This window comes from Enhydra lutris, unplaced genomic scaffold (assembly GCF_002288905.1).
Source record: "Enhydra lutris kenyoni isolate GAN:26980312 unplaced genomic scaffold, ASM228890v2 scaffoldscaffold63, whole genome shotgun sequence".
NCBI classification, from domain to species: Eukaryota; Metazoa; Chordata; class Mammalia; order Carnivora; family Mustelidae; genus Enhydra; species Enhydra lutris.
The window spans coordinates 4,749,288-4,776,545 of record NW_019154147.1 but is presented as its reverse complement, the minus strand read 5'-3'; the positions used below and the strand labels follow the sequence as shown (position 1 = coordinate 4,776,545).

At 39.6% G+C, this 27,258-nt stretch overlaps 1 protein-coding gene across 1 annotated transcript; it reads right to left on the bottom strand.

Annotated features, from left to right (window-relative positions):
• Window positions 1-990: 990 nt before the first annotated feature.
• Window positions 991-26,229, bottom strand: LOC111158826 (ubiquitin conjugating enzyme E2 J1). Its single transcript, XM_022521107.1, has 8 exons — window positions 25,964-26,229; window positions 17,865-17,938; window positions 16,579-16,710; window positions 15,154-15,238; window positions 14,770-14,875; window positions 11,520-11,649; window positions 10,151-10,270; window positions 991-3,865 (listed from the first exon to the last, which is right to left on the bottom strand). Exons 1-8 carry the CDS (start codon window positions 25,992-25,994, stop codon window positions 3,587-3,589), a joined length of 957 nt encoding a protein of 318 aa, XP_022376815.1. The 5' UTR covers window positions 25,995-26,229; the 3' UTR covers window positions 991-3,586.
• Between the last annotated feature and the right edge of the window lie 1,029 nt (window positions 26,230-27,258).

The window sequence follows — 27,258 nt, the reverse complement described above, 5'->3', positions numbered from 1 at the left end:
TTTGATAAAATACTTGTGCATCTAAGAAACCACTGCCTCACTCATGGTCACAAAGATTTACTATGCTTTCTTCTAACAGTTTTATGGTTTTTGCTCTTAACATTAAGGTCTTGGGTCCATTTTGAGTTGAGTTTTGTATATGGTGCAAGGCAGTGGATATATAACTAACATTTGCTTATTTCTCTCAGAACAGAGGATTGGCCCCAGTGGCTCAAACTCAACGCTGTGGAAGCCCCAGGAGGCATCTGCTGTCAAATTAGGCCAGAGAGCTCAGTGGGAGTCTCGCTACACACAGCCTTATTACCTGCATTAAGGATGCGAGCCTATTTTAGGAGACAGAATCAGACCTGCACACTGGAGAAGACTCTGGCGGAGGGGTGAGGAACGGGGCAAGACTGGAGATTTGTTAGAGGTTACTACACTAATTCAGAGGAGATGAAGGCTCAATAGGGTTAATGGCAATGAACACAGAGAGAAGTGGTAAGACATGAGAGAATATTTAAGGAGGTAGAATGGACAGAAGACCGAATAACATAAAGAATACAACCTGTGGTCAGAATACGGTATGAATAAAGTCACTGGTTTTATTGAGCAGCTCAAACTAGGTCTGAAGGCAACTGTTCAAGAGGTGTTCCAAACAGCTTCTGAGCAATGTACAGCCTCCCACAAGGCTTAAACAGCACCCATGTTAATGCACACATTAGTCTTTAAGAGTCAGGTTCACTAAATGCATTCACTTATCATATACTTACTTGCAAATAATGCAACAGTACAGGCTTTTCAGTACTTCAGCTTAGAATTCTGCTCAAGTAAGTCCAAATGTGTGAGGTTTGCCTGTTTACAGATTGTGGTCTATAAAAATGGGAGGTCTCAAGATACCAGGTTTATTCATAGCCAAAAATAACAAGAAGATTTCTTATTCTCCTGAAATAGGAAATATTATATTGCTATAGTCAAAATGATAAACAATTTTAAAGGCTTTTTAAAAAATTCATTGAGAATTTTGATGAAATTCATTTATTTCAGTAGAATAAAACAATAAGCAGCATGAAAATGTAAAGTGCTACATAAAAGCCCCACAATACATAAAATTTGAAAGCTTTCATTGGCTGAAACAGTTACAGGTGAAAGAGACATTATGTTTTTTTCAAGCATGCTATTTTAACTACCTTGATATGTACTCATATGCTTTGTTGGTCAAAGAAAAAGCCATGAATTAACTTAAATCTGAGGACTGGGGGAAGGAGTCCTAAGCCTTTACTAACCAGATCACACACCTGGTTTTGTCCTTACACTCTAATTAAAGGGATAAACCGGGGCTTTAAAAATAAGTTTTCTGAAGTCTCTTCAGGTGGCATTCCAGTAAGAATAGCGCCCAAGATTGATTTTGCTCATCGGCTCCACGATGGGGATCCGACTGACAACTTAAGGATTTTTAGGTAGCCTCTGTGAGCCGAAAGGGAAAGAACAAAGAATATGCCACTTTCAGATATGTATTATCAGGCGCTTAAAAAATGCCAACACAAACAAGAAGGTGGCCTGTCAGTTGACAGGGGAGGGAAGAGAAGTAAATCAGATAGAGAAGGACCTGCACAGTGCAAAATCTTCTTGGATTAATCAATCTTTAAGTATTGGTACACCCCATGGAAACATGTAACAAGATCACACAGATCCAGAGGCCGGCTCAGGTTTGACTGGGAGGAAGTGGAGGGAAGATTGTTCCTAGCACACGATTAATCTCAGCATAGGCTGAGAGCAGGGAGACTTGCTTCTTCTCTGGTGGTAACATTATCTGGTCTTCCCAGGTGGGTCAGTGACCTCTTGCTAGGAGACCACTGAACCAGTATCTATAATATTTTGTGTTCCAAACCAAGACTTCAGAATGTGCTTTCTCATGGCAATAAAGTTATAAAATGGTCACCTATAATGTTCCTGACAGAGGAGGTCCTCATAAAGTCCTTGAGCTTTTTAAGACTTTACCAACTTTGGCTATAGATATAACAGAAACAATCTGTAAACACTTTTAAAATGCTAATTTATTCAAGTTTAAGACAATTCTGTATTATATAATAGTATACAGTATGTTCTCACTTTAGATGTGGCTATTAGATGAAAATAGAAATTGTGTCTGATAATTAACAGAACAAAAGTCCATCGCAGCAGTAAAAATTAAATTTGCCTTTAATACCATTTTACAAATTGTTTCTATCTTGTCTATAATTTCAGTTAGTTAAAACTACATTAAGGACTTTATGAACACCATCCCCCAAAGTATTCAAGATACATTATGGACTTTTTGGACTTGTCTAGAACCTGAACGCCATTTACAACACTGAGTTGTAAACAAAACAAAATAAATAACTCACAAATGCACTTTTAGAATATAACCTATTTGAAAGCAGGGGATTGCCTGTATTTAAAAATTAAATCTTCATTAACAAATAACTCTCAAGAGGGCCCTCAATGCTATACTGAATGTGCTGAAGGGAATGTTTTTCTGTGATTATATGTTCTCACCAGGCATTATGATGATAAAATTATCTGCCAGAATCCGTGGAGCTAGCTAGCACTAACTTATATACTGATTTTGCACTGAAAATTATTTCTTGGGCTCTGATTAGGTGGACAATTCTAAGGAAAGGTTTTTCTAATTTCTATCACTTTTACTTGGGCCCTGAGCTTTTCTATTAAAATGGTACATGAAATATTTCAACATTATACATATTCCTAGAATAATTAAATTTATAGTGATTACAAAGCTAGGCATATAATGCCTCCAAAAGAGATACAGTTCAAAGCAGAGCAAACATTAAAATCTGTAGATCCTTCCACTTGACTTCTGGAAGGAAACCAAGTGATTTCCTGGCTTGGACCCTTCTTTCCTTAAAAAAAGATCTATGGAGGACCGTTTCCTTTCTTTCTTTGTAAATCTTGTGTGCATTTGGGAGAGAAGGGGATAACAGCATATCAAAGTGGTTACAAAGCATTATTCCTTCCAAATAACATCCAATAACAAAGATCTCATTTTCTCATAAATGTTTGACTGAAATAGTTACTTTCACTGAACGACATTTAGGACACAAAGTCACAGAATGGGCATCCCAGTATATCTCCTATGAATGACATTCTCACCAAGCTATTTGAAGAGCCCTACTTTCCCTTTCCAACTCTTATCCCTATATCATTCTACATAAGTAGAAACAGAGTACTCAATAAATGGTATTGAGTAACCAGTAATACTCACTGAAACTTAAAACACTTTCTTTAATCCAAAAATTTCAAAAAGAGTCATACAGAAAAGTATCACAAATTTACATAAAAAGAAGCTGAGGCATGAGAAACAACAATAAGTTATTTCTCTGTAAAGCAGGTCATATGGTGAGACAAAGGACTTTGACTTCCAGTCCCTTAAACTAAGCAGACACAGTCTGAAAGTCTAACTATATCTATACTGAATTTATAAGGATCAAAAAAGGAATGAAGGGTAAATACAAAATAATCTTTTTGTAAACAATTCTTAGATTATACCCAATGCAGAATGTTTAATGAAGCAGTTGAGTCACAGCTCTTAAGACACAAAACAATATTATAACTCAAAGTCAAATATGTACTCATTGGCCAGATATATTCGTCGGAATATAAGAGCTGCCAATGCCAAAGTCAAGATGACAATCAGAACCGTGGATCCGCCGTGATCGGTGTGGTTGTCTCTTGGCTGCTGGCCCTGGATCACATCTGGGGAAGTAGACGACCTTCTTTGACTCTGCTGCTGGGCTCGGCGTTGTCGAGGGCTCATGGAGGTATTCTTAACTACAGGCTGAGCAGGTTGCTGAAGAGATGCTGCTGAGGTGTTCTGGGCTCCATACTATGAAATTTTAGGAAACTTTGTTTGAAACTGGCAAAGAAAACTTGTATATATACCTGTTATCTATTCAAGAGTACAAAGAATCTCAGAGCACTAGAATATGACTAAAGGCAAAACTACCCAGAATGATCTGAATGCTATAACTACTCATTCTCCCAAATAAGCCAACAACACAACTTATTCTGAGAACGCATCAGGCAGAGGAGGACTTTATCAGGAACAAACAAGATGAGGACCGAGTTCAGCCATCTGCTCTAGAGATGGCTTTCTACTCTCCCTTCAGGTGTAACTCCAGCAGTATCTGTTAAACATCCAGGCACCTCACTTCTTGCAGGAGAGCCAAGGAAAGAAGCAATCTGATTTCTTTTCAGCTTGAAAGTTTGCCAAACTAAATGGCAAAGAGTTTCACTCTCAACAGTGAGTGTTGACCTCTCATGAACCAGGTCTCTTCCAACATTATCTAACTGCATCAACATGCGGCCACCAACAATCATACAGCATAGGGAAGAATTTCAAACCATACGTTCTCCACAGCAGTACAGTTATAAAAATTAGATGTGGTTTCCAAGACACGATTATCTTTTCTTTTAACTCCTGCCATATGAATTAAGCACAAGTCTAGAAGAACCTTTTACTGTCTATTTGAATTGTGTTACTTTATGTATGTAAAGCATACTTTGGCACACTAGTTGGCCCCACAAAGCACAAGATACCAACTGCTTTCTATTCTTACAATGACTGCTTGGTCAAGGATAACCACAATGTGGTACCACGTGATTCAAAATCTTAAATACGGTTTATAGATAAGAAAGCGCTACAAAAATACAAATTCCATTTTATTTATATAGACCCCTTAACTCTACCTCTAATAACCTGATGGCCTTTAATTCTTTTACTGAAAACACCTTGAGCTGGTTATATTAGCGCCAATACCCTTTCAAATAAAAAATAAGAATGCATGTTTTCGTCAGAATAACTTTAAAAAGTGAGTAAATATAAAACATTTAAACTACTTTCCATTAGAGAAAATTTCACTATCTAGAAGGGGAAAAAATCAAATAATGTAATTCAAATAATTTTTTAAAAAGATTTTATTATTAATTTGAGAGAGAGAGAGTACAAGCAGGCGGGGAGAGGGAGAAGGAGAAGCAGATTCTCCACTGAGCAGGAAGCCTAACACAGAGCCTCAATACCAGGACCCTGAGATCTGACCTGAGCTGAAGATAGAGCCTTAACCAACTGAGCCACCCAGGCTCCCCTCAAAGTTTAAAAAAAGGAAGAGGATGGGCTTTGTCCTGGCAACAACTATAAACATTAGGGAAGAAACTGCTGATCTAAGTTACCTACAAAAGAAATTACACTTTAAATCTGATATTCATTTCAGCATTAAAAGGTGTGAATAATCTGAGTTTCTTAAAACTGTCCTTTGGAAATACTCAAATGTAGTGACCCATAACACAGAGATAAAAAAAGGAACTACTGACTTTAAATAAAAGTCAATGCCGATACTGAATTAGAGCTGCATGAACTTGGGACTTCAAACTCCAAGACTCCCAGCAACAAGGAGCTCTGAAGGGAGCAGCATTTTTAGAGGTCTCACACTGTCACAGACATTATACAGGATCTTAATAAGCACTCATTGGGAAGAGCTGAATTATATAGCAGCTGATATAGCAACATTCCATTTGAAATCTCCCATTCTTCTAACTGCTTTGCCAAGAAACCAGAAGTGTCTGATTCAGCAAAAGTGCTAAAGGCTTACAGGGAAGGCTCTTAAGGAAAAACATGAAGGTGCTATAAGTCCAGAAACCAGCACAAGAGATTGATTCTATTTTAGATTTTATTTTATATGTGTTATTTTTTTCCATTAGTTTGAGGGGAGAATACAATGCCCATATACTTGACTAAAACGGGGAGCCTTAGCATTATTCGGCTGGCTCTATCACTTTGGAGATGCAGGACCTTAAGCAAATTATTCAGCCTGAGAGTCAGCTCCTTCATCATATGGTAAGGATAATACTCAATTCTGTAGTGTAAGGATTAAAAGGAGTAACGATATAAAGTGCTTAGGGCACGCAACTGTTGATTAAATGCTAGTTATTATTAATACTGTTACTGTTAATATGCCCCTTTGGAGACACTACATTTAGGTTTTATTATTTTTTTTTTTAAAGATTGTATTTATTTATTTGAGAGAGTGAGAGAGAGCATGAGAGGGAGAAGGTCAGAGGGAGAAGCAGACTCCCCATGGAGCTGGGAGCCTGATGTGGGACTCGATCCTGGGGACTCCGGGATCATGACCTGAGCTGAAGGCAGTCGCTCAACCAACTGAGCCACCCAGGTGACCCTGGTTGTTATTGTCTTTTTAAGATTTATTTATTTATTTGAGAGAGAGAGTGCATGCAGATGCAGGGTGGAGGGGCAGAGGGAGAGAATCCCAAGCAGACTCTGGCTGAGCTCTGGGGGCCCATTCTTACGACCCTGAGGTCAGGACCTGAGCAGAAACCCGGAGTCCACTGCTTAACCCACTGTGCCACCCAGGCACCCCACAGATTAAGATTTTTAAAAAGTCATTACTTAGGAGAGTTCTGCAGACCCCTGTTGGTATGATTAATACATTTTAGGGGCACCTGGGTGGCTCAGGCAGTTGAGGGGCTGACTCTTGGTTGCAGTTTAGGTCATAATCTCAGGGCCTGAGATCCACCCACCCAAGGGGCTCTGACCTTGGGGAGGAGTCTGCTTCAGATTCTTTGCCTTTCCCTCTCTCTATCCCTCCCCCACCCTTCCCCTCATGCATACCCACTCCCTCTCTCTAAAATAAATGAAATCTTTCAAAAAAAAATTTAGAACAATTTATTAAAACATTGACTTTAGATGATATTTTAGTACATGCACTTAATGGAAATATTTTATAGACATACTGCTTTAATTAGATTCCCATATTTCAGGATCCTTCTGGCTATATTACTATTACTGACTAGCGCTGAGACACCATAAAATTCTAAAATTTTTCCCATTTAAAACAATCCCCCAAAAAACCAATCCCATCAAGGGAAAATGATAGCACCTGAAGGTTACAGACCCAGAGGAAGCTAGATTGCTTGGACTTTAAGGACTAATTGGACAAAATTTTGGCAGTTCACATGAAATTGGCTTTAGCATTTTCAAAACGCTGTGTACAATTGGTGGTAGAACTTCTAAATGTTTGCTGTTAACCTAAACTTGTCCAAATATACCTGTCACTGAATAAAGACTTAAGTCATACCAGTTTCTGTTTCCTTAGTTAAGATGAAGCGACCATTTGGGGGAAGGTAGAAGTATATGACGTGTATTTAACTGAATTAATTTAAAAAACCATCAATCACAAATAATTCCCTTGTAATACATAAATTTTTCTATAATGATCTAGAATAACCAGCATCTGTGGAGGAGTTTTGTGTTTGCTTTTTAATACAAAATGGAATGGCTTATTCAGAACTTCAATACCTAGGAAGAGGGAAAAAAATCTGACAGACTGGAATAACATAAAACTACCATCAGTAATTTCCTCATTTCTACACAGCTAAAAAAATCTGCATCAAGAAGCAACAGATGGCCTGATATTATCTGCTGTATTTAGACTTTGGGCAATCTCTCACCCCCTCAAGGCTAAAAAAACATAGCTTATCTGGGATTTGATGTATAACATTTTAGTGAATTTATATTACACTTGCATGTAAAGCAGCCACCCCTAGCCAAAACCAAGTTTCAATTACGTCCATGGTGATCAAATTATATAATTATACTCTGAGATAATCTGTATGTGAATGTAACTAAAAGCTTAACGTGCAACTATAGCAATTGATTACTTCTCAGTGTTTTAACCAGAACTGGTATCAGTAACCTGTATCTATGAAAAAGAATTCTAAGTTTTATGTACTTTAATATCAAAATGCACACCTGAAACTAGTGTAACACTGTACATCAACTATACTGCAATAATAAACACTAAAACAAAAATCAAATCAAACCAAATCAAAATGGAAAATATCACTGTAGGGGCGCCTGGGTGGCTCAGTGGGTTAAGCCGCTGCCTTCGGCTCAGGTCATGATCCCAGGTCCTGGGTTCAAGCCCCACATCGGGCTTTCTGCTCAGCAGGGAGCCTGCTTCCTCCTCTCTCTCTGCCTGCCTCTCTGCCTACTTGTGATTTCTGTCAAATAAATAAATAAAATCTTTAAAAAAAAAAAAGAAAATATCACTGTAATAATATTGGTTGTGCAATGTAATTTACTTAAACTTCTTAATTTTTTTGCCTGTATTTCTAGTATTTTTTTAAAAGTGCCAATCCTAAGATTCATTTATTCAATCAACAAATACGTATTGACCCACCAATTATACACAAGGCACAAGGCCAGGCACTGGGATACAGTGCAGTAAAAAGAGAGCTCTGAGCCTCAAGAAACTAACATTCTGGGAAGACAGACAATAAATAATTAATAATAAAATAAATTACAAGTAGAATAAGTATAACTGCAGTATACGAAATACAATATAACTTGACACAGATATAAGAGACTGAAGACAGATTTAAACACACCATAAATACCAGGACACTGTCCTTTTAGATGAGAAAAGATAGCCACCCTTCCCTCTCTGAAATGAGATGGTTCCATTTTTAACTAAAAACTAAAAGTAGGAGCGCCTGGGGGGCTCAGTGGGTTAAGCCTCTGCCTTCGGCTCAGGTCATGATCTCAGGGTCCTGGGATGGAGCCCCGCATCGGGCTCTCTGCTCAGCGGGGAGCCTGCTCCCCCACCCCCGCCTGCCTCTCTGCCTACTTGTGATCTCTCTCTCTGTCAAATAAATAAATACAATCTTAAAAAAAAAAAAAAACTAAACTAAAAGTAATCTCAATTTTTTAATACTTCAAAATTAATTTATAATATCCCTCTGCAATTAATAATTACATGGGGATCATGTAAAAATGATTTAACTCTCAGCATCCGCTTTTTCCTCATACCCCCTCATCTCCAGTCCTCCAAGTACTTCCTCCCGTGCACCTCTCCCCTTCTCTCTCCAACCTACTTCTCTCTGCCCATCTCACTCTCTGAAAAGGAGAGAACAGCCACTCAGGACCATTCAGTCCCACATTATACTAACTTATTCCTGAGGAAAAGGCAAATCTGTATTTGCCAGCTTCTATTTCAATTTTCCTGACCCTTTAAAATACTCTCTAAAACTGTAGAGGGGAAAAAAAGATGTAGCTACTCAACCAAACAATGTTACCAAAAAAGTATTTCTTTTAATATATGTAAAGAAAATCAATATTTTTCCCCCATAATCCTACTTATTTAGCAACTATCCAGTCAAATTTTCTTAATCAATCTCTGATGACCTATACCCACCAATATCTGGATAATAGGTCAGGGCAGAACTAACAAGACACATAGTATTCATTTAACCTTTCATTCAACAATTATTTATTGGGCACTTAACTACGTGCAAGGCAGCACTGTCCAACAGAACTTTCTGAGATGATAATGTCTGATACCTATGCTGTCCAATATGGCAGCCAGCCACAGGTGGCTACTGATTACTTGAAATGTGTCACTGTGACTGAGGAACTGAATTTTAAATTAATTCTGAATAATTTAAATATAAATTTAAATAGCTACATGTGGCTAGTAGCTACAGTACTGGGCAGAGCAGGTCTGAGGCAAATCTTTGGCTCTAGTCCTTTATAAACTGAGAGTTAATGCAGCTTAACAAACCTGCTAAAGAAACAGTGCCTATTTAGAAAGTGGCTAATGGGGTGCCTGGGTGGCTCAGTGGGTTAAAGCCTCTGCCTTCACTTCGGGTCATGATCCCAGGGATCCTGGGATCAAGCCCCGCACCGGGCTCTCTGCTCGGCGGGGAGCCTGCTTCCTCCTCTCTCTCTGCCTGCTTCTCTGCCTACTTGTGATCTCTGTCTGTCAAATGAATAAATAAAATCTTAAAAAAAAAAAAGTGGCTAATGTATGTATATTTTGTTTTATTCAAAGTGTAGTGCTATACTGTGACTAACTTTTCAGAGAAATCACAGAATTCCAGAGAGATGACAGGACCTAAAAATTATTTAGCCCAACCTCATTTAATAAGAAAAAAGACCCCAAAAGTATGAATAATTTGCTTAAGATAATCTGACTCATTAGAGGGAGAGGTGGTCAGGAGAATCAAAATATTCAGGTATTTCATCTAGAAGTCTCCTCCTATTGCAAATAATGATAATGATACAGACATAGGTATATGTAAAAGAGAAGAGCCATACCGAGGTACTGGCCGTAGCACCCTGGAATGTTGTAGGTATATCATCCTGTAAATCATTTAGTGAAAAAGAGTGGTTTAAGTCCGGGTCAGCAATAGTCTTTCCAGATGAATTGACTTCTGCCTATAAAAAAGGTACACCCAAGAGCAGTGTTAGAACAGGAAACATACAGAATAAGCCACACCTACTAATCCTCTGTTGGACTTATTTTAATTGCTAATTTAATATCAACTATCAATTAGTTAAACCTCAAGCACTCCTGTGTCTGAGACTGAGCTAGGTATTTCAGGAAGAAGCACAGACAAAACCTGTTCTCAAAGGAGCTGTTACTTGGTGAAAGACAAAACTAACACCCCTGGTTCATAATCCACAATTCCAAATTAAGTTGTTTGTAACCTCCAGGTGAAGTGTGACATGTGAAGTTATTTTTATCCCACATTACTGTAGACATTCCCAGGTTTGCTGAGGGAATGTTAATAGATTTGATTATGGGGTACTGCCCCAGATCCCACTGCAGGTACTAAAATATGATGTACGTTTGGTATTTTCTAAAATCCGAAATTCTGATGTACAAAATATATCTGGCTCTACGATTTTCAGAAAAGCAATTTAAGTACAGAAGGAATCCTCAGAAGGAAGAAAATAACCAACACTTATTAAGCACCTCCTCTTCTAGCCAACACAATGAACAACAGAAGGAAAAATTTCTTTCAAGAACCGGATATGAAAGGACAGACGGGATGTAAGATAGGTGAATAGGGAGGAAGCAGCATGCTACCTGATGCAGGTTGACATTTTTTAATAGGGCTAATTAAAATCCAGAAGCAATTCTATGTTTGAGTAAAACATATGTAGAAAAAAAGGACATAAGGGAGATATACCAAAATATTCACAGCAGTTATTTCTTGGGGATGGGATTATATATAATTGTTATTTTCTTCTAAATTACTCTATCTTCTAAATAATAGTTAAAATTTATTAAGTATCAGGGCCAGTACTAAATACAATACACTTATGTGAGTACTATATTAAGTGAGTATTATATCCCTTAATCCTATAAAAATCCTACAAGATAAGTAGTATCATTATTTACAGATAAGAAAAAGGTACAGAGTGGCCAAGTAACATGTCTGATATCCAATACCAATAAAGAGCAAATCTAGGATCCAAACCCCAGCACTGTGGACCAGAGTCCAAGCCCTTAACCACTGTGCTGGACTCCTTTGTGAATGTATATTATTAGTTTTGGAATAAGAAAAACTTATTTGTAAAACATTATTGCAACAGAACTATATTGCTTTACTTTCTATCCAGAATTTGGCAGTAAATAAAAGGGTCACATAGTTAGAATTTATTCACAAATTTAGAGTACCTTAAAACTGATTTGTCTAGCTAATTCCTTGGCTTCTTGGTCAGCTTGGCTTGAATCACTTCCAGATTTTAAAGGCAACAGGACATCCTTCATGGCACAGCCACATCCCTCACAACAGAAATCTTGTGATCTGGTAGGAAATAATTTTTTTGATGGGTATAAATCAAATACCTGAATGTCAATTCAAGATACTCAAATAGTGAATAATTCAATTTAAAATAAAAGAACGCTGAATAATTCCATATCATATTCATCTACATACATACATCTATAGTTATGGCACTATTACAGTTCTGAGACAAATACACAAGTTAGGTTGGTGTTAAAAAAAAAAATTTTAAAAACTCATGTTGGGGCGCCTGGCTGGCTCAGTCAGAAAAGCATGCAACTCTTGATTTCAGGGTCATGAGTTCAAGCCTCATGGTGGGTGTGGAGATTACTTAAATAAATAAAACTTTCAAAAAAAAAACAAAATCAAACAACAAAAACTCATGTCAGTAATATCTCAATTTTTAAAAATCTAAAGTTAAAAAAATAAAATCCAGGGCTTAGCTTCCACTTTTTTTCCAACATACTATCTAAAGTAAACTAAGCTTTAGAGCTATACAACAAAATATATACGATGTCTAACTACACTGTCCTCACGATCACACATAACAAAACTATGTTAAGCCTGTGGAAAAAAGTCCATTATAAAATTTGAATTATATTTTAGCTGAAACATACATAAAACAGTAAAGAAGCCACCAAAAATAGAATTTACAGATATTTCTAGGGAAAAAATTCACAAACCCTATTCAACTAAATAGCAGTATAACTTATGCTAAGTGAAATAGGTCAGAGAAAGACAAATACCATATGATTCTACCCATATGTAGAATGTAAGAAACAAAACAAACAAGTGGGGATGGGGGAAGAGAGAGAAGCGAACCACAAAACACACTCTTAACTATGGAGAACAAACTGAGGGTTACCAGAGGGGAGGCAAGGTGTGTGTGGTGGAGGGAGAGCCGGTGGAAGGTCAGGGGTGCAGTTAAACAGGTGATGGGGATCAAGGAGGGCACTTGTGATGAGCCCTGGGTGTTGGACACAAGTGATAAATCACTAAATTCTACACCTGAAACTAATATTGCACTGTATGTTAAGTAGCTGGAATTTAAACAAAAACTTGGAAAAACACAAAAATAAAAAAATAGCAGTATAACTTGAAAGACAGACAACTCGTATAAAATCCAAAGACTCTGAAATGTATCACTCATTATATTAAGTAGACTCAAGATAAATCTGTTAATTAGACTACTTCCCAAGATTAATTTGTTTTTCTATGTTTTCATTTTCCCCTTTGTATTTCAGAGATAGCCAAAAGTGCCCTAAAGTCCATAAGAGTGCTAAGGATTTATATGACTGGAAGTAAATATGTATAATATACAGAAGTATATATGGTTACATTGCTGAACTTTTTATAAAACCGCTTAATTGGATTCCCATTTCAACATAGTAGAAGCCTTTGGTCTTTAACAGCATGTTTAAATTTATTAAACAACTTCATGTGAACAAAATATATGTAAAAGTATTGTTAACTTAGTACTTGTTGCTGAATATCTGTGTTTCATCAGAAGCAGCACAGCTGTCCATATGCTTTTAAGAGTCAGCTGTATCCAAATTATTTGCATTAAAGTGTGTCCACTCTTAACTGAGAAGCCAGATGAAACTTAAAGGGGAAGGTTAATTTTTAATATATTAGTTTATCCACAAGGACAATATGCTACCATGGACTAATGCAAAACCATGTTTTTAAAAAGCCTCTATCATAGATTAAGAACCTAGAGTATATACACTGGGAAGTCTAGAACAAAAAAACAAAAGTTCTTTTTTTCCTTATACATGAAATGAACTGAATAAAAGTATCAAGACAGAAAGCCAACCAAGAAAATCAAATAGAAACAAATGCTATATATTCAAGTACATATAATTTGTGAATAACAGCTGCTGTAAGGTATATCCCCAGAAACTAGAAATAAGGTTTAAAAAGAAAAGCTGTTGATAAAATCCAAGAGTCTATCAAACCTTTCAGACACTAAAATCTGGTTGATTTAACAAATATCTACATAGGACATATTCTGGGCAGTGGAAGGGTAAGATATACTACAATTTAATTAACATAATACGTCTGAGAAGTGGTAGACAGCAGAGTCCAAAGCAGGAAAATGATCAAGATCAAGAATTACAGAAGTAAGTGACTTTAAATACTCTTCCTCCTCACCTCACTGCAATTTTGGAATCTTTAACATTTGTTGAGGGTTGGGTCTAGTATTCTAGGATTAGAAAGTACCTTGGTAGGATTTCTTATAAGGTCTCTTCACTATGCACACTGATTAAAAAATAAACTGGGTTAGAAGTTGTTCTTTAAAAAAAAAAAGAGAGAGACAGAAAGAATTAGTTTGGGGGCGCCTGGGTGGCTCAGTGGGTTAAAGCCTCTGTCTTCGGCTCAGGTCATGATCCCAGGGTCCTGGGATCAAGCCCTACATCGGGCTCTCTGCTCAGCGGAGATCCTGCTTCCTCCTCTCTCTCTCTGCCTGCCTCTCTGCCTACTTGTGATCTCTCTCTCTCTGTCAAATAAATAATTAAAATCTAAAAAAAAAAGAAAGAAAGAATTAGTTTTTGCACTACTCAAAGGAGAGGCTACTCTGAATCTGATGACTAATCTGGGTTATACAGATAGAACGCATCTGAAAAAAATGAGAAGGAAAGACCACTAGGAAGCCATAATTTAATAAAGAAAATCTCCTTTACTTTATTCAGGATTATTTATTGAGCATTTGCTTTGAGCCTAATACTGTAGATGCCAAGATAAAAGTGGACTCCCTCCCTACCTTCAAGAAGTTTTTAATCTTATGGAAAGCTACATATAAACAACTACGTTGGTTTTTTTGTTTGTTTGTTTTTCTTCCCATCTGTAATTCTGCCCAAGTAGAGACAAATGATCAGAACTGTTTTCTAGGAAAAGGTATCTCCCACTGCAGGCTGATATTACCAACTACTTTCTAAAACTAGACAGCATGAAATCAATTCTTTAGACTCTGGTCACCCCTGAGTAGTAAACTGCTACAAATGAAATCCTAAAACAGCAAAACTAGACTAGACCCTGAAACCAAGGTAACTCACAAAGTAAGAAACTGAGCGTATCCCCTATCAGCCATTACCCAGAATAATATTTAAATCTTAACAAAGAATGAAATGCAAAACTTACTTTTTGGCAAGTGCTCTTCTTTCCTCTGGTGTATAATCTAGAGAACCTATGGCTCCCTCTCCTTTTGTTGGCATAAACCCAATGATGGCTAGTAATGCTGTTCTTACTGGAATAAAAAGTAAACATCAATCTAAGTTGTTTTGTAAAAGGAACTGGGCTTACTCTGGAAAGAGAAAAAAGACACACAGGCTTTCACTGAAGAGGTACAGGTTAGGGTGGTTGTATTAAAATGATGGCAAAAATAAGACAAGGAAAGAATTTTTATTCTTTATTCAGTAACAGCAAATTATCCAAAACAGCTTTCAGTCTCAAAAGGGTGTTATACTTTATACTTATGAATTGATTAGAGTTGTAGATTTATATTCACTTTAAATTAATACTTACTACTCCATGAAGGCTGCCAAGTTTCAGGATGATGTCCTGAGATGCTCAAACAGATTTTCTTGCCTACTTCAAATCGTCCATTAGCCTTTGGAATAAACAAGACATTTTAAAAACTATGTATGTATTTAATGTTTTATACTTTGTAAGCACAAATATATTTATATTATAAATAAATAATTTTAAAAGAAAACTTGAAAAGAATATAATCTTCAATGGGGTACAGATTTTTGTCCTCTTATAGACACTCTACAAATACTTGTAAAACAATAAAAGCTGTTTTTAGAAGTTGTAGCACCTTTCTGAAATCTAAGTAATTGATGTATCATGATGTCCTGATGTCCTCCTCTGAGTATAGTACTGAGCTAGGCTCTGTGAGGGGTCTAAAAGAGAAGACAGGCAGAGGCTAGGAAAACCTAAGGACCTGGTGTCACCTAACTAGACAGTGGTGCAGGCGGCTCTGAGACAGCAGTGATTTTCATGAGGATGATGCAATTTCATAAAACAGGAATACAAAACAGCTTAAAGAGGTAGGAGAGATACAGAAAGACTTTTGTGTTTTGTTTTGTTTTGCTTTTTTCATGGTTAGAGGATAATTAGACCTACCTGCAAATTAAAGGAAAGGAGGGAAGGAGAGCTTAATAAGAGAGGAATTTACTCCGAATGAACAACACTCCAGGAAAAATTAGAGAAAATTGGACCAACAGTTTTCCTTCACAAGGAGCTGAAATATGTGAAGACAGAAATTCTAAGATATAAATGGTAATAATAAACTAACATTTATTGAGGACCTTGTGACAGTTCTTATTTTCAGAGCTGTACGTAAAAATGAGAAAACTGAAGAAAAGAGTATAAGAAAGATGAGAAGTTGAAGGTGATGATGTGATTAAGACATATAATAACAGGGGCACCTGGGTGGCTCAGTGGGTTAAAGCCTCTGCCTTCAGCTCAGGTCATGATCCCAGGGTCCTGGGATGGAGCCCCACATCGGGCTTTCTGCTCAGCGGGGAGCCTGCTTCTCCCTCTCTCTCTCTGCCTGCCTCTCTGCCTACTTGTGATCTCTCTCTCTCTCTCTCTCTGTCAAATAAATAAATAAAATCTTTAAAAAAAAAAAAAAAGACATATAATAACATTAACTACCCTTTCCTGAGTACTTACCAAGTGCCAGACACTGCCTAGCACTTTGTATCCCCTAATTCATTGAATCCTATCAACCACACTATGATAACTGTACATTCATTAGCATCAATAATTCCTCAGAATTATTTTTTGGGGGAAAAGAACTGTACTATCAAGTTCTGGTCCCCAAAGACAAAATTATAACAATGTTCTGCTTTACTTCTTAATGAAAATAAGTCTGCTAACCATGCTTTGCTGTCACCATGAAGAGGTAAATCACAAGCATTCCAAAAAGCCAAGAATTCTTACCGTTAAAAGAATAATGCTTGGTGGTTTCATGGGATATTCTGGGGGCAGTACTATTCGTCCATGATAAACTCCTCCATCAAAATCAGAATCTGGGGGTCCTCTAACTGTGAAGTGCCATTCAAAAAGGTTATCCTGAATAAAAACAATAACCAGCAGGAATCATTAACATTAAAACATTTAATCATCTTTATTAGTGAGTACCAGAAACATTCCTGGGTGAGAAAAATTAAATGTTTCACATTATTATTAGAACAGTTTCTAATGCACAAAACATCTCAAGTATAAAAGTTATAAATCAAAGCTATTTAATCTAGCATTCATGTCCCACGAGAGCTAAATCTTTTTTTAATATTTTTTAAACAAATGCATTTAAAAACAGCTGAGCAATGTTATATATTCATAAATTAGATTACAGATTTAATTAAACTAAATGAATCCTTTAATAATCAAATAATTGCTATAAATGTGGATTATTTTAACAAACTTTAAAAAATTATCCCTCATAGATGCTTAAGAGCATATTTATTTATAAATAGTAATGTTTTGTTTTGTTTTGTTTTTTTTAAGATTTTATTTATTTATTTGACAGACAGAGATCACAAGTAGACAGAGAAGCAGGCAGAGAGAGAGAGGGAAGCAAGCTCCCCGCTGAGCAGAGAGCCCGAAGCGGGACTCGATCCCAGGACCCTGAGATCATGACCTGAGCCGAAGGCAGCGGCTTAACCCACTGAGCCACCCAGGCGCCCCTATAAATAGTAATGTTAATAAATATGCTATCATCATCTTAGGGTCCCTGAGTACTTTATAGTTTACAGTGTGTAAAATATTTGCACATATTTTATTATATTTTATTTTCACTATTATCATGGAAGCCAGACTGAGCACATTTAAATACCCTCCTTCTACAAATGAGAAGACTGAAAGGAGATAGAGATGTTTGTGCAAGAAGCCCAGACTAGCTGCAAGGGTCCCTTCAAACCATAAAGGGGTCTTCCAAACCATAAAGAGTTTGGGTTTCTTTTCATTACCCTCTCCCTCCCCCACACTCAAAACCTAAAACCAATTTAGCATCTGAGATCATTTTATAGAGACTAGAAATTTGCTCCTACTATGTCGGATTCTGAATGGCTAATGAAATAAATACTAAGAAAATGCAGGGAGTAAAACATACCAATAAACCACACCAAACACATCTGTAATGACTCAAAGCAATGAAAAAAAAATCTTAAGGAATTCATTTAAAATATTAAAGTATTAAAATCCATATGTAAAAGATGGAAACTAACCTCTAATGGCTGTGCATGGTAATGATCTGTTGGATCTTTCAATTCTGCCGCTTCTTTCATTAAACGCTTAACAGCTAAAATAAATTCACAAGATAGAGACATTTAAAATATACTTTTCCAAGAGATTAGCACAGATTAACAAACCTAATGAAAAAGTTCCTATTTCAGTAAAAAAAATGTGTAGAGGACTAGCTCAACTGAGTATGGTAAAAGTTTAATTATGAGATAACAGTATTAATTAGAAAAGGGAAGGACATGGTAGCTAGGCATTAGAAGAATTATATATTAAATTAAATATTTAGGGCAGTATTATTTTTATTTAATAAATACTTACATATGCTTCATATATGCTAGCACTCAAACATTAACTCATATAATCTTCAAAACAATGCTATGAGATAGGTACCATTTTTATTCCCATCTTCCAGACAAAGAAACTGAAAACATGGAGAGATTATGTAACTTGTTCAAGGTCACACAACTAGTAAATGACAGCTGGGATTCTAATACAGGTAATCCAAGTCTTATTTTGTTAAAATGCCTATATTAACAAAAATGTGCCTTCTGGAATTCATGCTCATGAACAGTAGACACCGCCCCCACCACCACATCTTCTACCTCTTGGGAATTTCCACCCACTTTCGTGCATTAATATAAATGGGTGTCCCCAGAGGTCACTGAATCTCCCTAGTTCTAACTGATTTTTTTTTTTTTTTTGGTAGGTCCCATGCCCAGTGTGGGGCTTGAGCTCACAACCCTGAGATCAAGAGTCTCAAGCTTTACTGACTGACCCAACCAGGTGCCCCTTGAATTCCTTTTTGAAATGACTCTTCAGCTTAATTAAAACTGCCAATCCACAGACCCCATAATTTTCTATGTCCACTTACATCTATAGTCACTTCCCTCTTCATCCACACATATGGCTCTTAGGAGTTTTTTCATAATCCCCTAATAAAATGCAATTCTAGCTGACCCAACCCAATGATGTTCTTATTTGGTATCTATACCCAAACAGCTGAGCGTTACTGAAAGGAGGGGTGGGGAGCAGAAGTCACAGAGGCAGGCACATTGATGCCATTATAGAGTTATTATCAACAACCTCCAGTGGGACACATGCTACCTAATGTCTTGAATTTCTCTGGTAAGCCCACCAGCCCACTCCAACTAGCACCCCAAGACTATTTCACACCTGTTTACTCATCTTATTCCTCTTCCACCTCTTGGAGTTAATGGCACAGCCTTTTACTTCCACAATAAATGACTGTTGGCAGCCCATCACAACCTACAATCCCATCTGTATCTGTACACTCTTTCCTTCCCGGCTATCAAAGGTCAATCCTTTGATCCCAGCCCCTCTCACCTCAAGTTTTAGGTGCTAAAAAAAAGTCAGGATACTGGTGTAGGAGAGCAAAGCCAGGGAAAAACAGGGTAGCCCAAGCTCCCCAAAACTCTGCTTAAAAACCAACTGATGTAGTTCAATATGTGCTTTAAGAAAAGTATGTACCAGGTAGGCACCTAACCTGAGAGCAGACAAAAGAGAAAAGGGGTCACATACAGATCTGAAAGAAAGACAGTAGGAATTATGCATGGGTATGAAAAGGCAGAGGAAACAATAAAAGTAAAATATATGGAAGTACACATTGGAATGTTATGGGGAAAGAGGTTAACTGAGAACACCTACCACACACATACAACCAAACAGTTCAGTATGTATCAGGACTTCTGCATAAAATTTCATATTTTTTTTGAAAGATTTTATTTCTTTGATAGAGAGAGAGAGCACAAGCAGGGGGAGTGGCAGGCAGAGGGCAAAGGAAAAGCAGGGTCCCCACAGAGTAGCGGGAGCCCGACGTAGGACTCGATCCCAGGACCACAGGATCATGACCCGAGCTGAAGGCAGTTGCTTAACCAACTAAACCACCCAGGCGCTCCCAAAATTTCATATTAATCAAGAGTTCCTAAGTGGGGGAAAAGTTAAGTCACTATCCTATTCCATAATTACTAATTCTTTTCCATCTCCTGCACTGAACTAGGTCCATATAAGCACAGACTTTTTTCACTTGATCAAAGTATTTGAACATCAAATATTTACTTATTTATTGAGTATATACTAGATGTTACACTACGACCAAAATAAAATATAGTTTTGGTTACCAAGGAGCTTGTAGTCGTGGGACAGGTGGTGGGGGAAATCAAAGAAATGAACAAAAGCCTTGTATCTAGAACATGATAGGGGGGATGTCTCAATATGTACCCATATGTTTCTTTTTAATTTATTTATTCATCTGAGAGAGAGAGCACGAGAACATGAGCAGGGGGGAGGGCCAGAGGGAGGAGGAGAAGCAGACTTGCACCAAGCAGGGAGCCCAATGCAGGGCTCAATCCCAGGAATCCAGGATCATGACCTGAGCCGAAGGCAGATACTTAACTAACTGAGCCACCCAGGCACCCCTACCTAAATGTTTCTTATCAAGCAATTGTCATGCTCCTCAGCTTGCAATGCTGTTCCCAGTCCCAATCCCTGTCTCACTTAGATGGGCTTTAAGGAACTTCCTCAGGAAGGTCTCCCTGACACCTTCCCTTGTGCATGCTGAGGAATGACTAGAGATTCCCACCTGGACAGATAAAAATTTCTAAGGCATCCTGGAGGGGAGTGGAGACCAGAAATACTCTCCAAGTTATTCTAATGGTCAGTCGGGTTTGGAAGCCACTACCCTAGAAACTAGATTGAGTCCCCTAAAGTTCTTCTCACTTGTAATTACTTAACACCAGTCTTTCCTGCTAAACAATTTACTCACTGCAGGCTCCTCGGGGCTTAGCACTCAAATATTAGCTTACCTGAATTTTCCTATTATCCCTCCAAAAATCTCTTTCCAAACATCTGATTAAAGGCAATGGTTTTCAAACTTATTTGACAATAAGATAAAATCCTTCGTTCGAAAAAAAGTTTAATGAGAACCTCTATATGTTCCATGGGACCCTACGATAGACTAGGTTGAAGGAAATAAACAGCTTGAAGGTCCTTCCATGCTGGCTTCTTCAACCAGAACAGCTCCCTTAGAACAAAGATGGAAAAACCCCGATGTAAAGCCACACAAAAATATCATTCTTTCAAATCAGTATTATTAGATATAAATAAAATCATGGAAGCTGTTATGAAGGTAATTTGGCTGCTGTCAGCAATCAAAGATGCCATAGAGATTTTTTTTCCTTTTATTCCTCATCAGCTGGCTGAATAATTAAGCTGAAGAACAGATTTTATGTCATTCCATCCCCTTACCACATTTTCTCTGCCTCTTTCCCACTCAGCTCAGTTCAATAGGAGAGAAGAAAATAAACACCCAACAGTACCTAGATATTACGAGAGATGTAAGAAAGGGTCAGAATTGACTTAAGAATGTATTTAAGGGGGGGAAAAAAGAATGTATTTAAAGGAACATACCATGTGAGAGCTAAAGCCATGTAGCTAAACAGAGGTAATATTAGTCTAGTGTTCTCATGATCTTTTTTTTCTGAAATTACATATATTATAAACGCCTTAGTGCAAAAGAATATGGACTCTGATTAGGCTGCATTAAACTTCTGGCTCTGACATTTTGTAGCTCTAAATCCTTAAATAAATCACTTAATTTTATTCTTCTTCAATGTTTGTACCTTTCAAATGGGAGTCAATAATTTCTTCATATAATTCTCCTTTCCTTCCTCCCCTCCCCTCCCCCCCGTCACAGGTTATTAAGGTCAGAAATAGATTGGGATATAAGGTTCTTCTTTGGTTCAAAAACCAGGCCGTAAACATATGGCATGGCTCTCTGGTTCCCAAGCAGAAATATTAATTCCATGGAATAGCCAAGTTTCAAAATACTGCCTGGCAACTGGGGCTAGTGCATAGTCTGCCACTCCTGATACTCTCCATCCCTAGCTATCACATTGTCAGGAAGCTTTTTCTGATCAGCTCCTCTCTTATCGCTTTGCTCGGTTATTCAAGGAATTCTTCTACCATGGTGAGATAAGATGTGCCAGGGCAGGGAAAGAAGTGGGGAGCACCTGCATGCCTGCTCTTCCTCTTTCTTATGGAGGCCATATGATCTCTCTAGATCCAGGCTCTAGGCTCTAATGGGCCCAGGCATTAGCAATCTTCCCATGCCCAGGCTCTACCTCACTAGGCTTATGTTGGGCTTTGGAGACAAAGCTCTAGCTAAAGAGATCTTTTACAGGTCACTGTCTCTCATGTGTCTACTTTCTCTTGGAAAACAAGTATCTTAATATAATCAACCTCCAAAGCATACATAAAATGCAGGAGGCAGGTATACTGAGGATATGAACGCAGTGTCTGCTCCCCAAGTGCCTCTTCCTGCTCCCACAGTGAAAGCACTTAAGTAAATGTTTAAGGACTAGTGTTTCTGCCCAGAAAGACCCTACAAAGGTACCCATTCAACAAACATCTAAAGAATGTCTCAGTGATGGAGACAGAAGAATAACCAAGACCTGCTTCTTGCCTTCAAAAAACTCATAGTGAGAAAGACATGAAAACAATTCCAATACAAACACTGACTAAGGGGGCGCCGGGGTGGCTCAGTGGGTTAAAGCCTTTGCCTTTGGCTCAGGTCATGATCCCAGGGTCCTGGGATGGAGCCCCACATCGGGCTTCTCTGCTCAACAGGGAGCCTGCTTCTCCCTCTCTCTCTCTGCCTGCCTCTCTGCCTACTTGTGATCGCTGTCTGTCAAGTGAATGAATAAAATCTTAAAAAAAAAAAAAAACATTAAGTGTGTAAAAATTCAGGGACTACCTTATAGTCTACCTAATAGTCTGCCCAGGGTAGCTGAATAAGGCTGAACCTTAAAGAAACATGAAGAATGGGAATTTCCAATAGATTAAAGGGAAGCCTTTGCAAGCAGAGGTTCCAACAGGGATCAAGGCATACAGGTGAGAAGAGTGGCTCCATATGGACAATCACTTGTGGCAAGATGGATACATGGCAAAAATACAAAGGAGATGGGGCGCCTGGGTGGCTCAGTGGGTTAAAGCCTCTGCCTTCGGCTCAGGTCATGATCCCAGGGTCCTGGGATCGAGCCCCACATCGGGCTCTCTGTTAGGCGGGGAGCCTGCTTCCTCCTCTCTCTCTGCCTGCCTCTCTGCCTACTTGTGATTTCTGTCTGTCAAATAAATAAACAAATCTTTAAAAAAAAAAAATGCAAAGGAGATGGGGGTGGGGGAGCAAAGGAGCACAGTTGTGGAAAACTAGGTTGGTGAGAAAGGCAAACAAAGATCCAATCATGAGCAGCCCTGTAGGCCAAGCTAAACACTTTACTCTGAACTTTACCTACAGCTATTAGAAAGCTACTGAAAATCTTTCAATTTGAGGAGTGATCAAATCAGTTTTGTTTTATTTTATTTTATTTTACTGGATCTGGAGACAACAGTGGCCGAATAAATAAATACTTGTCTGCATGGACTGGTGCCTGTGTGTGTGCATGTGTGCGCACATGTGTGTGTTTGTTCCAGGCAAGGGGGTGGAGTAAAGACACAGACCAAGAGAGCAAAGATGGTTACCACAAGTGCCTAGTTGCTGTCAATCCCTGGAATAAGGGATGAGGTGCAAGTTTGGGGTACGGGAGTAAATTGATGAGTTTGGGTTTTTTATTACCTCATAGTGGTTTTTTTCAGTCTGTGCAAAATCTGGGTGAAGATGTTAAATCACCAGTAATTCACATTAAGGGCATGGATAGGTCATGCCCAAGTTTCTGGTGGAGATAGTGGATGCCTTTGCACCAATCTCATATGCACCAATCACCTGCTAAACACACCCACAGGCCTGTGTGAAGAAAGCTCCCACAGAACGTTCTTTATACCTAGATCTCCCTACTTTGTACTAAGAGACCCTACTACCTTGGCCAGAGCAGACCCAAAAAGGGATCGGGGAGCTTGATGCATAGCAACTATTGACAGGCTAAGTCAGAGGCTTAGGAGGTGGCTCCATACAGAGCTCTGCCCATAACCACAAGTCCATTCCAGAAAAATTACAAAGAAATAAGTTTTCCTAATTACAAAGTGAACAAATTACTATCCACATGCTAGAGCACTGGCCCTGAACCAGTTATGTGTATTCTCTTAATTGTACGATCCATACCTCTAAGACAACTGCACATTACAGAGAAAAGGTTCTGTACCTTCCATTGTGCAGTGCTTTTAAACACTTTTTTTCACATAGGCATTACTCTAAAAATATCACAGGACTGAGAATAAAACAAAGGAAGGAAGCTTCACCATGCCTCCTAGCATTTCTAGTAAGTGCCATATATCATCTAATTCACCTTCACCATGAACTCCAAGTGATCCACACAGTAACAACAACAAAAGATCTTAAAAAATAATTTAGTGTAGAACAGCAATACCACCTTTGAGGAAATGATACCAAAAAGAGGAAGCAATTTATAATACAGAGGCATGTCAACCAAAGCTCAGCCAGCTGACAGATCATATACTTTGGAAGTGTACAAAATTCTGGAGAATTTTGAAAGCTTTTCATAACCTCAGGTATGAGAACCTATCAAACCTGAGCAATGTGCTCTAACAACAATGTTGTCTTGGGACCCACCAAGTCGCCATTCTAAACTGCACTATTACTTATATTTCCATTATTCTCGGGATATTCCACTAAGGTCCTCAGCTGTCCTACGGAACTCGGTACCATGTGACCAAGGAGTCACCATACATTTTTAGCCACGTAGTTTTATTTAAATCTATGACAATCTAAACAGTTTAAGCATTCTACCATCTAACCTTAAAACTAAGGTTTTCTTTCCCTTTCTCTTTTAAATTCCTTTCTTCCCCAGGTGTTCAGAAGAGATGGGAGGGGTGTGGGTTGGAGGGGGGGTCCTTAACCCACTGAAATTGAATTGTATAAATGAATTTCTTGGAAAGCCCACAGCCTTCACCAGATTTTTAAAAGGAGTCTATGGACCCCCGCAAATGTTATGACCCATTCTACACAATTCTTCATCTAAGATGTGTTCTTCACCTAAGAACACATCTCAGCCCGACCGCACTCAAGCTCACAATGCTCTGTTCAATCAATATCCTCAGACTTTTCTGGAGTTTCTACATATTAAGTATTTTCTTAATAAAAAATTCACAATGTCAGCTCTTTTCATAAGGATGCTAATCTTGCTGATTCCTACTGAAAGGATGCTTTCTTGGAAGGAAAAAATAAGCAGCAGCAATATTTGGTCAAACCATCACGAATATTCTAGGATTATCATTTAGAGCTGAACTGTGGAGTTTCTCCCTCCTGACAAATTTATCAAGGTACAGATAGAATAGAATAAATACCACTTACGGACCCTAGTGATTCATTTCCAGCCTGCCTTAATATGGGAGAGCTGCTGACTTTTCTTGCATCTTTATACAGCACCAGAAAAGAACTTGAAGCTAGGACTGTTCGGGCTATTCTGTGAATGAAGCAGGGGCACGAAATACAGGAAGTCTCTATGACTGAACATAGACATATACCATGTCAGCCGTCACGGCAAAAATCATGGTTTCCTCTAAAGTACACGGCCCATCTAACTAGTTTTCTTAGCTCTTTGGTTCGTTGGTTTAGTACAGAATCTTTCCACTAGGTCTGTAGTTCCATTCGCCCCAAATGTTGCAAATGGGATATTTAAACAACCAAATCCTCACATGCAAGTGAGTCAAACAGCTAATAAAAGTCCGGTGGCAGCGACGAAGGGATAACGACGGTCTGGGCTTAGGTACCGCAAGAGACTGTTAACTATTACCCACCGACATCACCTTTACACCTGTTCTCAGGGATGAGTTCAGGACCCAGCACTACGCGCCCAACATGAGGAAAGGGAAAGTCCGGGTGCTGCGGGGAACTGGCGGGTACCCACGACTGGCGGCGGGTGCCCGCCCGGCCGCCCTGCGGCCTGCACCATCCCGGCAGGCGGCGGTCTCGCGTAGAACGCGAAACCCCGAAGCGGAGCCGCGAGTGGCGGCGGACGCGAGGAAACCGCAGCGCCGGGCCCGGGAGCCCAGGGTCAGTCCGCCCTCCCCGGCCCACCCGGCGCCGCCGCCCGCCGCCTCTGGCCCCGCTCACCTGGACTCTTGAGGTTGTAGCGGGTCTCCATGGCGATTCGCTGTCCCGGCTATGGCCTCCCGGCCCGCCGCCTCTACCTTTCCGCGCCGCTGCTGCCCGGGTGTCAGCGCGGCTCGGGCCGATTGGGCCAGGCCGACTGAGCCTCCGCAGACGCCGCCCAGCCCCGGCCCCGACTGCAGGCGGGAGGTGTGTGGGGGTGTGAGCGTGCGGGCGGGGCGCGGGCTTCGCGATGGCACCGCCTCCTCCGCGGCTCCCCCCGCCTCCCTGAGGGCCCGGCGGGTCCCGGCGCCGGCGGGGGCGTAGCTGAACCGGGCGCCGGGCCTGGAGGTCAGCCTCCTCGTCTGGCCACGGGCCCAACCCCGCCGCGGTCGCCGGGTGTGCGTCACCCGCCCTCGCCCGGGTTTTGTGAAGTTGCCCTGACGTGGCGGTCGCTTCGTGGCAGTCGGTCGGCCCTGGCGCCGGTCACTGCGCGATCGCCGCTAGGCCCGCTCAGGTCGCTCCGGGGTCTGCAAACGCGGGCGGCGTCGCGGTCTTCCTCTCGGCTTGGGCCTGCGGAGGCCGACCTTTCGCCGGGCCCCTCCGGGGTTCTCCGGAGCTCGCGGGTATAAGCGAGGAACTGCGCGGCCGGAAGCGGCCCGGCCCTACCCGCTGCCGGCGGGCTCCGGGACCCCCGGGCTGTGAGTCCAGAGGGGCCTGGGGCCTGCCTGCTCCGTGCTGCTCCGCGGGGTCGTGGGCCGCTTTGTTTGGGAGCCAGGAGCTGATAGGGGTAAAGAAGAGCAATCCAGTGATAAGGAAATTAAGTAGGATTTTTATAACTTTTTTAGTAATGTGATTGGGTGCAAGACACTTTTAAGCATTGTGGGAGTTGAAAAAAAGAATTATAACTAGTCAAATAAAACTGAGGGAAATACGTTGAATTTGGGGGAAAGCAAACAACCTTAAAGGACGCAGTACATGCTTCGTTATAGAAAAAATGGGATTCGGAGGAAGAAGCCTATGGGTTCTTGAAGGCTTAAGAGAGGGGTGAGAACTGAGGAAAAGAGGGAGATGGGGAGGATGAAAAGGGAAGGAAGGAATTCTAGGTGAGATGAAGCAGGGTTAATCTAGTTGGGCCAGTTATATTTCATCATATAAAGAATTGTACCAGCAAGCTTTTGTCAAGAATGAAATTGAGATGGAAGGGAAGAAATGGAGGATATCTAACATAAAATTGGAGGCTATCTTTCAAGCCATTCCATGATGTTTTCTGAGAAGCAAACGGATAATCCGAGTGGCTGAGATACGCAAACAAAGCC

What these genes read in the sequence shown, in the direction of transcription:
- LOC111158826 (XM_022521107.1), bottom strand. Translation starts at nt 25,994, where the DNA reads ATGGAGACCCGCTACAACCTCAAGAGTCCAG. An exon ending in ACCATGCACAGCCATTAGAG is followed by an intron (nt 16,711 to 17,864) that starts GTTAGTTTCCAT and finishes GTTTTTATTCAG; the next exon opens with GATAACCTTTTTGAATGGCA. An exon ending in CAAGCATTATTCTTTTAACG is followed by an intron (nt 15,239 to 16,578) that starts GTAAGAATTCTT and finishes TTTATTCCAAAG; the next exon opens with GCTAATGGACGATTTGAAGT.